The sequence below is a fragment of the Delphinus delphis genome, chromosome 7 (genome assembly GCF_949987515.2).
Source record: "Delphinus delphis chromosome 7, mDelDel1.2, whole genome shotgun sequence".
NCBI lineage: Eukaryota > Metazoa > Chordata > Mammalia > Artiodactyla > Delphinidae > Delphinus > Delphinus delphis.
In genome coordinates, this window is record NC_082689.1 from 81,480,287 (window position 1) to 81,495,970 (window position 15,684).

The following is a 15,684-nucleotide window of genomic DNA, read 5'->3' on the forward strand; positions in this document are numbered from 1 at the left end:
CTTACAAGGGAACTTTGCAAACTGCATGGAAGATTACCAAAGTTAACTACAATATGTTATCATGGTCTGAAATGAAAAAAAGAATCACCTCATGGGATAAGTCAGCTGAAAACCTTCATAAAACTTACAGAAAGTAGAACAACCACCCTCCACTCCTCCCAAAATTCTGCAGTGTTAACGTTCAAACAAGAAGCTTGTGTTTACTTAAAAAACAGACATAGCAAATAACTCAAAGTTAGGGTTCAAATAAAAGACTAAAAGTGGCCCACGATATCACAAGGGATGAATATTCTTCTCAAAGAATTTACATGCACAATAGGACTAAAAAGTACAAACCAAAAATGTTCCTTAAATAAATAAAAACCCTGATTGCTTTTAACGCTACAAACAAGACAGATTAAATAAGTGCTGCTCAGTTAGATTTCACTCATTTGAAATAATCTTAAAAAAACACTTAAAGGTATAATTTATTCTCCATGTGCTTCCTAAGACTTTTAAAGGGCACAAAATAAAATTAGGGACTATGCAGTTCTTTAAAGGAGCAAAATTTTTTCATTTTGCTTCCATTCTCAGATTTGTTGAAAAAAAAAGTTTATTTTAGGGAATAAAAAAATGTACTAATGTAGAAGGGCTAGCCTTCATTTTAAAAAAATGAATTGGCTTTAATACAAAGAGAATGAAATGGCTCTGTGGGCAAAATTCAAGTACGAATGACCAAGTTTTTAAATTGTAAAGTAGGTGCAACATTTAAAAAAATGTTACAGCACTGCATGTAATGCTAACAATATTTACATTAACTGCTTACATGAAACCATAGAACTGTAGAAGAGAGAAAAAAAGAAAAAAACCTGGGTTTCCCTGGTGGCGCAGTGGTTGAGAGTCCGCCTGCCGATGCAGGGGACACGGGTTCGTGCCCCGGTCCGGGAAGATCCCACACGCCGCGGAGCGGCTGGGCCCGTGAGCCATGGCCGCTGAGCCTGCGCGTCCGGAGTCTGTGCTCCGCAACGGGAGAGGCCACAACAGTGAGAGGCCCGCGTACCGCAAAAAAAAAAACAGAAAAAGAAAAAGAAAAAAAACCAAACCTGTGTGGACTGAAACAATACCTAGCACCCACATGAAGCCATAAGCAACCAGTGAAATCATGGGCACAAACATACTTTACATGGTCTACTGATGTAAAGTATACACGGGTCAGGGATGCAGAAATCTAATTAGTTTAAAATATCAAAAAGAAGGCTTGGCAGACATAAACTCAGTCTGAAGACAAAAAAGCAAAGGCTAAAAAAGCTTCTACATATCAACACACACAAAACCCCACATACACGCAGACACACCCAAGACGCAAACACACATATGCTGTGAATCTGTAAATAAAGACAACCGTGTAGACAACACAGTAGAAAAGCAGACTGGTACAAAAAAAAGGACAACATTAATGGTTTAAACATACCAAATACATCAACTTATAACAAAAATAGTCAACTAAAGTACACAAGGTTACTTCAGGTGACTGCAGGAAGGACCAGGCAGGCAATCCGGCCATGACAGGAAAGACAAACTCAACCTACCCCCAGAAGGAAGGGTTCCTGCCTCCAGGCCATGAAGCCCAGTGTAGCCAGTTGCACTCCATCAGGCTTGGGGGTAGGGGTGAGAGTGGGAATGGAAAGGACAGAGAGACACAGGAGACCTGGGAGAAGAACTAAGAGCTGTTGATATCAAAAGTGAGCCCAGGTGCAGTGCTCTGTGCTGTGGCCCCGAGAAACCAAACAGGGGAATGACCTTGGTCTCCTTTTTCCTGAGTGACTGGAACTCTGCTACATCATGGGACTGAGGAGCTGGAGGGGTGGATGAGAGAAGAGAAGCGACGTGGTGGGCATTTAACGGGTTCAGAGCCTGCCATTGGAGGGCCTCCCAGAAGCCGAAGCAGTAGGCTGTGGAGGGAATCCCAGGCGAGGGGAAGAGGCAGTGCTCTCCCGAGGGTTAAGGGTTTGGAGGTGGGGTTGGTGGCTCTAAGAATAAAGAGATAAGGGATCCCTTCCTTTGACAATCCATCAATTGAATCCAATCCAATCAATTTCAGGCTGAAGGCCTGAAACTTGGCTCTATTGCCTGGGAGATAGGGTTATACCACCACCACAAAAACTGTGAAAAAAAGATATTTATGTTGTGCTACATTTCTTATTAATAACCTTGTACTTTACAATGGCTCACAGTTTTAGGTTTGTATACTTGCAATGTAGTATTTTCTCTCTACATTTGTTTCACATTTTTTTACTTAATATAATATAAATAATTTGGTTAATAGATTCAACCTGCACATTTCAGCCACATTAATATATATAAGAATCTATCAATGGTATAAATAATTCTTTAAATAAAATAAATCTGATATGTTACATAATACTGATAAAAAATTACCATTGCTAATAATTTCATAAGCCACCTTAACTTCTGGTGTAAGTAATACTGATGAATGGATGTGAAACTTGCTTTGATGATTTGTACTTATTTTTGCTGCTACAGAAAAACTGAATTATAATCAACCTTACCTCTGATAATGGTTTCAAAGTGGGGCTTTGCCTCCATGTACGGAAACAGAAAGTTTTATCTTGTCAGGTATTGTTTGCAAAAAAACCTCAACTCTGAGCGTCAGTGGTGGTGCAGCATAAGCTGTCCAGTTCAAGAGGTGGCTATCAAATGTTAACTACAGAAATGATTGAGTAAAATATCCCATCTAAGATTTTTTTTTTTATAAAACCTATTCTACTTTAAAACTTAGGTAAAAAAAATATGCAACAAATGGTTGCAGTTTCTGAATTCTTAATTTAGACCTGTGAGCCCTTGTCCCTTTAGAAATCTGCAAGGTTTCGATTTCCTAGACACCCGAAATCAAGTCCAGTGCTTCCAGGCAAGGTTCATTCCAAACAGACAATATAAATGGACACTCAGTGGTGTGCAGTGTATGTCATAATTCAGTTAATACATTATCATGCCTTTTCTCTGCTGTTAAATACAAAAACAGCATCTTTTACATTATCATAGAAAAGCATTTAGGTTGTATTTTTATTTATCACTTTACACTTGTAGTCTCTGGTAGGTGTACTCCATAGAAACCAAAGAATTTTGTACACTATTTCTTTGTACAATAAAAGATAAAGTGTGCATTAGGTATGCTTGTACATGACAATATTGTACAATATTTACATTTTTGATATCACCATGAAATTCTGCATTTTCTATATACAACATGGAAAATTCTTCAGAAACATTTGGACTATTTCTTATAATCACAATTTTAGTATTATAGAAAAAGAGTTTCTCAGTAATCTCTTGACTATCACTCTCATCATTCAGGGATTCTGATTGGTTTTCCAGCATTCATTATCCTTCCTGATCAAAAAAAAAAAAAAAAATATTGTATCACTGTTTCTTTTAGCACCCTGTGGCGGTGTTAACTATCTGCCATAGTATAAATATTGATATAACAGCGGCTATATCAATACTTATATACAGCTATATCTGTGCACATTCCTTTAATAAACACTGCGCATTGGTGGAGTAGTCCCTGTTATCTGGAGATCTTCCTCCTCTTGGGTTTGGGGGGTCTCATTTGTCTGTCTCCCTGTGGGATTTGGTGAACCTGGAAATAAAAGAGATGGGGAAAAAAACAACAACAACAGAGATTGAAATCACAAACACCATACGATTTCTGACAAAGAAACAGGGTAGGGAACAGACTCTGGCCCTCATTTTCTATCATTGCTATCCTGAGGCATTTAAAGTTTTTACCAAGGCCCAGATCACAGCGTGCCTGTGCCAGCGTGCCAGTCACTACAGAGGATGAGAAATCTTGGAAGCTAACAAGCAGAGCAACACTCTGTGGACCCCCCCAACTAGTGGAATACAGAGGAGGAACTGGAAAAAAAAAATCAATGTGGGAAATGGGACTTGCAGTTGCTACCCCCGTTGTCCATTTAAGACAAAAATAAGACGTTTCCCATCAGAGATTCCCTGAATTCCCTAATTTCACTGAAGTCTGGAAAAGTGGATAAATATATACTAAATATATTTTTTTCTTTATTTCATCACTGTACTTATTTTATAACTGCTAAGAAGGGTCAAAGATAATACAAACATACAACTCAGCCCAAGGAGGTTTACTTAGGAGAAGAAGCGGATGGAAAACAGAATACCACTACCATCTGTTGGCAAATCTAAGCTTGTGTAGCCCGGGAAGAGCAATTCATACAACTCATCTTTATATACAAATGCGGAAACTAGCCGCATTTAGGGCTGTGTATCAGATCGAATGTGGTAGAGCAGCAGCAGCACTTGGTTCCCAGGTATCAGACAGCACGTATGGTTTTGAGGGGCAGAGGACAAGCGCAAGGGAGGTGATCAGGTGCCCCACGTTGTATTGTGGCTGTTGTGATACAGATAGGAGGAGGCAAGGTCAGGACCCAGGAAAGGCAGGATGCGCCCAAGGCAATGGTGTAGTAAATGCTTAACAATCAGCTCCCTGTGGAGGGACACAAGCCCACTGTAGCCTATGCCAATCTCTGTGGTATAATACATGTTTTCACCACAGCCAATTTCAGGCTACCAATGGGATGCCACAGAACTCAGACTTAGGAAGGGATGTGCAGAATCAGCTCTCAAGATCCACTACAAGTTGGCTCAAATGCATGTTTTAAAGGTAATGTTTAGATAAAAGCAAAGGCCAATGCTATTCAGAGTCAAATACAGAAAACTTTAAAAAATATTATATTTCAAAAATAACACCTATGAGTTTCTCACACTGCTTCATCCTCCTAACCCCTCCACATACATTCTTTAAAACCACTAGTCTCTGATAAAGAGCCAACTGAAACCTTTTTAAAATTGAGGAAAGAAGGCTTTATTCAAGACTGCGAACTAGTAACCTGTGGATCAAATGTGGCCTGGAAAGGGATTTTATTTAGCTATATGGTGTTTTAATATTTCAAAAATAGTTGGCAACACTAAAAAATGAGAAATTTTACTTCTAGACTTGTAGCATCTCATGAAAATGGGAAGATCTTGCAACACTGACACAATTCCTCACATGGCTCAGATGTGCTGCAGCATGGAAGCAGGAGCTCCTTCTGGACAGAGCACAGCCCCCAAGTTGCCAGGGTCCCCAGCACTGCTGACTGCCTGCTGGCCACAAAGGCCAAACGTCCTGAGACAGAGACTAGCGAGATATTGCCAAACCCATTTCTCTTCTTCCTGAGCAGGCACGGTGTATAGTACATTTAGTAGTCCCCTTGAATTAAAAAGGCCACATGATGGCCTTTGGGTCAGGCCAGTGGAAAGTTAGCACAAGTGATGAGCTTTCAGGTCTGGCCCATAAAACCTATCCTGGTGTCCTCTGTGTACACAGTCTTCTCCCCCCTGCTGGGCTGGATGCAAAGGATGTAATGGAGCACTCTGAGGCCCTAGGGAAGGGTGGACACTAGAAATAGAAATAATCTGAGCCCCTGAATGACGGTGTGGAGCAAGCCCTTCCTCAACCAGGAGACCCAAGTGAGGAACCATCTTTATGGCGCTGAGCCTCTAAGACTGAGAGTTGGTACACAGCCTACCTTGACCAGTGCATCTTGGTTGGCATTTCTTAATCCACTGAAATTGCTCTTTTACTCATACTTGACCCCTTTTACTTAATTATATTATTTGCCTGGCCCTAGAAGGCGTTTGAGTTTATAATCTCCGCTCCAGAATTTTGCTATAATTCTACCAGGAAAGTTAACATCTCAGGGCCTCAGTTTACCCACTTTTGAAATGTGTCGGATCACAAAATCTCTAAAGTCCATACCAATCCCAACACTCTATGAACGTATAACTTATCTCTGCCATTCAATAGCCACTAGGCGACTTGTTAGGATTCAGATAACCTTCTTAATACAGTGTCAAGTAAAAGTAAATTACCTTTCATTGCTGAGTAGCTTTTGATAATTCATATTTATTAGAGATTATCAAAATTATATTTTGAGCATTTACATTAGTCAATATATAAATTAGAGAATGATGAGTAAACCTCTCTCATTCAACACTATTATATGCACCATTCAAAAAAATGTAAATAAAAAGTTGACTCTACTTCTTTAAAACCAGTGGTTATAGTGTTAAATAATTTAACAACAGAATGTTGGGCCAAATATTTTATGTTTTTACATAATAGTAGAAAGGAAATGAGAGGTCTATATACTCTTGATCTTGACCCTATGTTCAATTTCCCTTATTGTTTTATGGGCAGAGTGAAATTTATATTACTGAATACTTAGGCAACACTAATGATCACTGCTATTCTGACAGTCAAATGTAAAAGCCGTGATTTGAACTTCAATATTTTGCTGCTCACATTTTAAAAGAATGTTATGTGGGGAAAAAAGGTACTTATCTCAGGAAAAATCATAGTTAATACCACTAGGTTATTTTTTCTTAAGTGATTTTTAATCTTTTCTGATATTAGTCTTTTTCTGAGCCTAGTAATTTAGTATTGCTATGTGAATTGCTTGACAGTACTTAAGGGACTTTACTAAAAAGTATAATACAATTTATTTCCAAAGAAACACAATATAATGGAAAAATAAATTAACTTACAGTCCCAGACATTTTGTCCAGTTCACTCATGGCCTCATGAATAGCAGCTTCTAAATGGTTATTTAGCTTTCCACTTCTGGAATTAATGAAAACAACACACCAGATTAATAAATTAAAGAAACAAAATCTCAATGTAATTCCCTAGTCAGAGAACGGAAGTACCCATTCCACAAGAGAAAGTCAATTTATATTTACATTTGACAATTCAGATGACAAAACACTCTGGGATTCTCACAACTGAATACTAATGATAGAGTCACATAACTACAGAAAAAAAATTGAACACATGATTGGGGGAAATGGATTCTTTCCCCTTCCACATGTTTCTCCCATAGTCTGATGATTTTGCAAGAAAGCTGGGCCACAGGTCTCTTTTCCCACAGATGTAGCTTGTCCTCTTAGAGTCCAGCCTGCTTTGCATTGCCTTTTGTTCTGGCTTGTCTCTTTGGCAGGCGATCCGGCTGTGTGGCCAGAGGAAGGGCTCTGAACTTCAGGCTCTGGCCACTAGGGAGCTCCCTCTACCCTCTCTGGAGCTCCTGGCTTCGGGAGTTGAACAAGTGAAGGCTGAAATTCTGGTACACATTTGTTCCAGGTGGGAAACAGTTCAACTCGCTACACCTGAGGCTCTGCCACATTTTTTTTCCCCCCCGCAAACCAAAATGACATAACTATCTGAACAAATAAAAAATGATGGGCTCAGAGTGTCTATCACTCATCTGACCTTTTCTCTGCACTCAGCATACCATCACATGTACTATAACACATGGAACATCTGCCATGATTGAAAGTTTTATCTAGGAAGCTGTTGAACTAATTACTAAAATCAGGCAAATCTACACTATCCATGTCTATAGTTAGGTACACTCTAATTTTTCCTTCTTGATGCATATAAAGAATTACCCAATTGTTCTGAGTACTAAGGTGATTCATTTCACTTATCTTGTCACGACAATTACCAGAAAAGCTGCAGAGGTAAACCTTTTCAAAATAGGCTGCTAGCCTGGCTTTCCAAGAATTAAGTCCTATCCCAGCATCTACATGGAGACTGGAAATTTGTTGTTGTAGAAGACTTTAGCTCACAGACCTATTTGGTTTGGCTCACATCATGTTTAGAAACATATTTGAGCTTTAGTGGAATGCTTTTATTAATTTAAAATATTTATTTATGTTTTTATAAATTTATTTATTTTACTTATTTATTTTTGGCTGTGTTGGGTCTTCATTGCTGCACGCAGGCTTTCTCTAGTTGCGGTTAGCCCTTTGTTGCAGTGCGCGGGCTTCTCATTGTGGTGGCTTCTCTTGCTGTGGAGTACAGGCTCTAGGCGCGCGGGCTTCAGCAGTTGTGGTGCATGGGCTTAGTTGCTCCGTGGCATGTGGGATCTTCCCAGACCAGGGCTTGAACCCGTGTCCCCTGCATTGGCAGGTGGATTCTCGACCACTGCGCCACCAGAGAAGCCCTAGTGGAATGCTTTCAGATGAGGCCTTTTGGTTTACCACAGCCCTCACCAAGTTTTACCCTCATACACCAGGACTGAAAAATTCATACATTTAGTTTCTGTATATAATCCTGAGTAGTATACTGCTAGGTACCTTGTGGATGCTCCATGTACTTACTAAATAAAAATATTTGTCTAAAGCTGAAACAACGGCTCCATATTTGGGGAAATATATATGCACTTAAGTCAGTTTAACTGAAAGGAAAGATTAATGTAGTGGTTGTAACTAAATTATAAGGGCAATGCAGCACCAACCTCTTCCCCCACCTTTTATTGGCCTGTAAGCTAGCCTCTAGCTTTTATATTCTTCCCATTTACTTTTAGAAATGTAAACAATGCAGAAAAGTGCATAGAATAAATTAGCAATCCCTATCAAACCCATTTCCAAAAATAAACTGGTAATAAATTACATATTTCCTTTCATTCTTTTTTATAAAAAAATTAAGCTGAAGTTCCCATTTGTTATCAATTCCTAGTCCCATACTCTCCTACCCTCCTCCCCAAAGGCAACTAGCTGTGTTGTGTATTCTTACAGTGTGTTTTAATATTTTATATATCCATGAACAGTACCTAGTATTGTCTTTTACGTGTTTTTTATATATATATATATATATATATATATATATATATATATATATATCATACAAATGGTGTCCTGATATACCTACCATTCTGCAACTTTTCTTTCCCTTTTATTGCTATTTTTGAGTACTGTCCAAGTTGATATAATCTATTCACATACTGTCTTTTATTTACCTACCTTTTCCAGTTTTAAGGGGCCCTGGGCATCTTGTAGAGTCAGTCTGAGTTGTTTTTCCCAATGAGGAGTTTGCTAAGCATGATTCTGGGTGACTGGATAGGAATCCAATCCCAGGACTCTGTAGGGCAATTTAAGCTGAGCTGGGGTTGGGCTAGGGCCCCTTTTGTGGACTGTTTAGCAAACGTCTTGACAGTATCACAAACTGCCCAGTTGCCTGACAATATTACACCTTGTGTAATGTGTTAAATAGCTTTATCCTTACTATTTCTTTTGTATAAAAGTATGAACATAAGTTTAAAAGATATTTGTTATGCATTTTTATTTACTATCTTATGGGTTTAAAATTGACTATGTAAAAGTTCTAAATATCTAAAAAGAGGTAAAATGTTTCAGTGAAAAACCATCAGAGAATCTTGGTTCTCTCACCTTTAATAACAAAAATAGCTAGTATTTATTGAAAAGTTTTTATGTGCCAAGAATTGTATTAAATCTTTATATACATTATTTCATTTAATCCTTATAACAATCTGATGAAGCAGGTATTATGACAACAGTTTGTACACAAAACTTCATGACTTTTTAGGGAAAATTGGTGAAACCAACTGCAATTTTATAGCGAAGAAGATGGATATTTAACTACAAATAGTTTTCAAAAGTAATAGAGTCATAAAAATGTTTTCCTTAACTATGAAAAATTACAGTGACATCACCATTAAAGAATAAAAATAATTCAACATTATTTGTTGAATAAATAGACAAAACTTTAGGAGTTTGTGATTTCATTCTTCAACAAGATATTTAAAATGTTTATAAACACCTTGTATCAATTTAAGGTAATTAGTATGTTTTCCCTTTAACAAACTTAAGTAGTTATTAGAGGGTGAAATGACTACTTTTGGAAGAGAGAATAAATATGGAGATGTGGCGCAGGAAATTACATGAATACATCTTTGGAATCAAGAGGTAAAGAGAGTTTCCCAGATGTCAAATCTGCATACTAATTTTTACACTAGCTGGTCAAGTCAGGAAAAAATGAGCTTAAAAGAGGAAGAGAAAGCTCCATGAGTCCATGAAATGAAAAATTAGTCAAAATTCAGTCTTCTAGTCCAGAGGGCTTCCTTATGGAGTCTCTTCTACGATTTTCTCTTCCCCACTGACATTTAATAATAAACATTTTTACTGATGGACACTCTAAAAGCTACTTGATTAAGCAATAGATGTTCATATAATCACATTTCTAGTTATTAATGGAGATAATTGCCACTTACCTTCAATGCCTACATTGTCACACATTACCCTTATCCTCATTAGTTAAAAAAAAAAGCCAGGTTCACATCTGTGAATGGTATGAGAAATAAGAGGGAAATGAGAAGTGCACGTTGCTCTGGACTATCAGTTCAGAATTTAAGCAACTCACTTCATGTAGAAGAGAACAAACTTGGATAAGACATAAATGTCAAGAAACTTCGATTCTAAAACCTAATCCATAGGGAAAGTATGCAGATTTAAGAAAATTCAACACATGAGAGATCAAGGTGGTGGAGTGCGAGGATACTGAACCTACCTGCACACCCCACCCCCTGCCCCAATGAATATATCAAAAATACAACTATTTGTTGAGCAACTCTCGCTGAAAACAACCTGGAGACTAGCAATAATGACTCCTCTACAACAAAGACTGTAGAGAAAGGTCCACATGGAGTCTGGTAGGAAGGGAGGAGAAGATATCTGGTCGGGAGTCGCACACAGAAGAGGAGGGGGTATCACCAGCTTGGAGATCCTCCCTGGGGAGCATGGGGTTCAAGCCACATTCAGGCACCCCAGCCCTGGGGTCCAACACTGGGAAGATGAGCCCCTGAGCTGGTTTGAAAACAAGTGGGGCTTACTGGAGGGCTGTAAGAAACCAAGACTCCGCTCTTGAAGAGTGCATGCACAGACTTGCTTACCCCCCTGCCACACACACACACACACACACACACACACACACACACACACACACACACACACACACACACACACACACACACACAGCAGAGAGACAGCATATTGGAAACAGCCTGGTGCTTTGGCTGGCTTGTCAGCACACTCCCTAGCCTTCACTGGGTTCCTGCTCCAGCCCCTCTCGCTCAGGCACTGCTCTCCACTAGAGCAGGGGCTGCCATTGCCAGTGAGAGTGCACACATTTAGAGGGAATGGAGCCCGCACAGACCCTGTCACCAGGGCAGAGGCAGCCATTGCCAGAGCACGTATCCCTGACCACATCTGGAGGGAGGAGAACTAGCTCGATATATCAAGTGAAGACACTACTTTAGAAAGATACATGTACCCTAATGTTCATAGCAGGATTATTTACAATAGCCAAGATATGGAAGCAACCTAAGTGTGTCCATCAACAGATGAATGGATAAAGAAGTAGTACATATATACAATGAGAATACTACTCAGCCATAAAAAAGAATGAAATTTTGCCATTTTTAGCAACATGGATGGACCTGGAAGGTATTATGCTTAGTGAAATAAGTCAGAGAAATACAAATACTGTATGTTTTCACTTACATGTGGAATCTAAAAAAAAAAAAAAAAAAAATGAATGTAACAAAACAGAAACAGACTCACAGATACATAGAACAAACTAGTGGTTACCAGTAGGGAGGGGGTGGGGTGAAGGGCAAGATAGGGGAAGGGGATTAAGATGTATAAGCTACCAGGTATAAAATAAGATACAAGGATATAACATACAGCACAGGGAATATAGCCAGTATTTTATAATAACTTTAAACAGAGTTTAATCTATAAAAATATTGCATCACTAAGTTGTATACCTGAAAGTAATACTGTAAACCAGCTATATTTCAATTTTAAAAGATAAAGAAAATTTAATACAGTAAGTATCATTTCTTGGTTTTAAAGTAAAAGTATGATTTATGTTATTACTTTATCACTTTCCAGATTCATAAAAATAAGGTTACTGAACAAATATATATGTACATATAGGCAGAAGATTTGATCCTTACTTAAAATCATATCTAAAAGCTATGTAATCTTTTTCTTTAATGAAGCTATTTCCTCTTTTAAGTAGAAAATGACCCTGAGTGATTCTTCAATAAATACATTAATATTTCTTTCGTGATTAGGCTGTAATAAGCACATCACTTTAAAGATATGTATTTATTGTACAGTTTGATTTGATTATAGGATATTGAGAATTAAAATGACTACATAATGCTCTAAACGTCTAATATGGTGATAGAATGTTTCAACTGGCAAAAATACGTGATGATTTTGTTTGTTTCAACTGTATCTTTACAATAAAAATAACTGTTTACTAAAATAACTGTTTACAATAAAAATAACTGTTTACTAAATACCATGTTAAGGTTCTCTTTATAACAATTCTAAGAGGTTGGAATTAATATCCTCATTTTAGAAATGAAGAATTTAGGCTCAGAGAGGTTAAATAACGTACCCAAGGGTACACATAGCTATGTAGTGATGGAAACAGGATTTCAACTCAGGTCAAAAACCAACTCCCCTACCCCCTGGTTCTCCTCCTCCTTTCTGATCACTATTCCCATCTCCTTCATTATCTCTAGTAAATGTTCAAGTGCCCCAGCGTTCAATCCTTAGCCCACCATTCAAATTGGTAATATGTGACTGCAGTCAGTTTTACATAATCAAATACCACTTCTTCCCAGTTTCAGACTTGTACCTGTGGGATCACAGGTACCTCACACTGCACTCAACAGTTTTCTCCTGTGTTCCCCACTTCAGTTTACACTACCCATGAAGTCACCCAAGCTAAAACCCTGAGAGTTGTCCTTGATTGCTCGCTCTCCTTCACATTCCAACCAAATCACCATGATGTTCTGTCAGTTTTACCTCCTAAATATATCTTGATCATATTCCTTCTCCTCCATTCTCATGGCTCCCCTCCTGGTCTGAGTCCTCATCCTCCCCTGTCCTCTGACAAGGCCTCCTAAGTGGATGCCCTTGTCTCCAATACTGTTCTCCTAAAATTTATCCTCCATAGAGCTATATCTAAAGTGAAAATCCAACCACCTGTCCCCTTCAGGCACTTCCAATAACATAAAGACCCACGAGGCCTTACTAGGCCCTTTATGGTCTGGCTCCTGATTATATCTTTGGCTTCATCTTTTACAGTTTCCTGTCCCCTAAATCCAACTGCTGATCTTATCTAAATGCTATCTCCCACCCCCACCCCATCATCCTCGTTTCTTTGTCTGGCTAATACCTATGCAGTGTGTAAGGTTTGGCTCAGCTATTACCTCCTCTAGGACGTCTTCCATTACCTGAGTTTAATGCCACTTCTCTGTGATCCCAAAATATACTATACATATTCCTGTCATTGCAACTTTAGCATCTTAATTATTTGTTTCTACATCTGCCTCCTTCACTAAACAGTGATGTCCAGGGACTATAGCACTGTGCCTGGTTGGCACAGATTTTTTGCTAAATTAATTTCCTTAAATTGGAGAATAAATAAATGATTAAATAAATAAATGATTGGGTTCAACATATCATTTATCATTATGTAACCTTCAACTAATTATTTAAGCTATTTCGGTCTGAGTGTCCTCATCTATAAATGGGTTCAGTAATTCTGGCCCATCTTCTGATTGGGAGAATAGAAAAATGGATTTTAAATCATATATGCAAAATGTAGAGTATTCTACTAGGCATTTATAAGGCAAGTCAGTTTACTTAGACAACAGTCTGATAAACAAAACTGTTTTGCTTCATATTTTTGTCTTTTACCTCTCCAATCCATACTCTTAAGTTTATGGCTTCATGAGAGTTCCTTTAGATAATGCCACTTAGGACTCGTATAAATTCACCAGAAATAGTAAACTGGCTTTGAGGAAAAATGCTTAAACTGCTGTTTGTTACTCATTACCTTTCAGAAATTGCTTAATAGCAAATTTATGGGGAAAATACAGCTCATTTCAAGGCAGTATATCTAAATATTTGGAGGAGTTATTTTATTTCTGTGTTATCAACAGTTTTGGATATATTGCACATAATCCAGCTAACTGGCATACCTCACCAAAGAAAAGATTTCAGGGATATTTTACATCAATAAACAAGTACTATCGGGCTTCCTTGGTGGTGCAGTGGTTAAGAATCTGCCTGCCAATGCAAGGGACACGGGTTTGAGCCCTAGCCCGGGAAGATCCCACATGCTGCAGAACAACTAAGCCCGTGTGCCATAACTACTGAGCCTGAGCTCTAGAGCCCGCAAGCCACAACTACTGAAGCCTGCGCGACTAGAGCCTGTGCTCCGCAACAAGAGAAGTCACGACAATGAGAAGCCTACCCCTGCTCACCGCAACTAGAGAAAGCCCGCGCACAGCAACGAAGACCCAACACAGCCAAAAATAAATAAATAAATTTATAAAAAAAAAAAAAAGTACTATTGAATATTCTAAAGCAAATGGCCCACTGAAAATTTGTGACGTAGGTAGTTTCCCTCCTTTCATCCAGACCTTGTATGAATTTTATAGGCTTTATTCTACTACTAAGCTCTGCATTGTGTCACTGCAGTCAGAATAGAGGGGAGGGGACTTGCCTCACTGTGTGCCTTATCTATAGTGAATCTGGCAATTCACTTGGCCCTCACCACAACCAGTGCCAACTTGCTACCTTCCAAAGGAGTCCCGAACATAGGAGCACAGGAGTTTACTCCTTGCAGCTGGCATCTTTTTGAGACATTCTAGTGAGGTGAACAGAGTCTCCCCAAGATTTGTTGAGTTCTAAAATTTTAGCTCTGGCAAGAATTACTGAAGACACCACTAAGAGAATGAGTGCCCTTTAATAGATATTATTATCATTATATAAGTCTTTTATACAAGATACACTACTAATCATTATGTTTTCATACTTCTTAGATGTTGGATAATATGAAAATTATAGTAACTGAACAGGTGTATTGATTATATACATATTTAAAATAACTTTCCATGTACATATACAGAAGCACATTTATAGTTCTCTACCTTAAAATGAAATAATAGTTATGATATATAAAACTACATTGCATTACAGTCAAATTGTGTTTCAAACATTATCTACTTGTCCATACTACATTTACTCAGACTATAAAGATCTAGAAAAAATTGAATAATAATAATGTCCCAAAGTTCAACTTGTTATTATAATTCCAAAGAAAGCCTATTGCCCCTGCCCCAAGAAAAAGTAATGATTTACCATCACTCTGACTAACAGTTAATCTGCCAAAGTTATTCACATGTGTACAACTAGGGGTGAGGGGGTATTCCCCCTCCCAAAGTATTTGAATTACAAGGGGATATACTTTTGCTACACTTTCAGAGACTAATTGCTACATGTTGAGAATATTAATCATATTTTCTTTCCCATTAAATGGGAGGGATGGAGACGGAAGGAGTAAGGAAAGAGCTGATGAAGTGGGAAACCCCACACACAGTATAAATTGTTAAGAAAATATTTTCTGTGTAGCTAATTTATCTATAATGGTCCTCTTGGATGATAACTATTAAGCAGTACTTAGGCAAGAACCAAGATGGACAAAATCAGTGAGATTTCATTGTCCCTTTGAAGGAAAACCAGTAAATTATATCCTTGAAAAACAAAACAGAAAAAAAATAGTGCTTACTTTCTGTTCCTTTTCCGGGCTCGGCTGTAAGCTTCTAAACCTTCTGTTAGTGTCTTCAACTTCTCGGGCTCCACCTGAGTGAAGGCATGAAGACCAAACCACATTACCCAGACCTGCAATTGTTAACAGTGTGTTTATTTTCCTGCTGTACAAGC

General features: G+C 38.3%; 1 protein-coding gene across 1 annotated transcript in view; it reads right to left on the reverse strand.

Moving 5' to 3' along the window:
- Positions 1-2,700: 2,700 nt before the first annotated feature.
- Positions 2,701-15,684, reverse strand: part of MBD5 (methyl-CpG binding domain protein 5) — a 402,522-nt gene continuing 389,538 nt past the window's right edge. The window contains exons 17-19 of the mRNA XM_069540868.1: positions 15,530-15,603; positions 6,622-6,697; positions 2,701-3,640 (exon numbers count right to left, since the gene is read on the reverse strand). Of these exons, the coding sequence (XP_069396969.1) occupies positions 3,569-3,640; positions 6,622-6,697; positions 15,530-15,603 (222 nt within the window). The 3' untranslated portion in view covers positions 2,701-3,568. The remainder of the gene's footprint in view (positions 3,641-6,621; positions 6,698-15,529; positions 15,604-15,684) is intronic.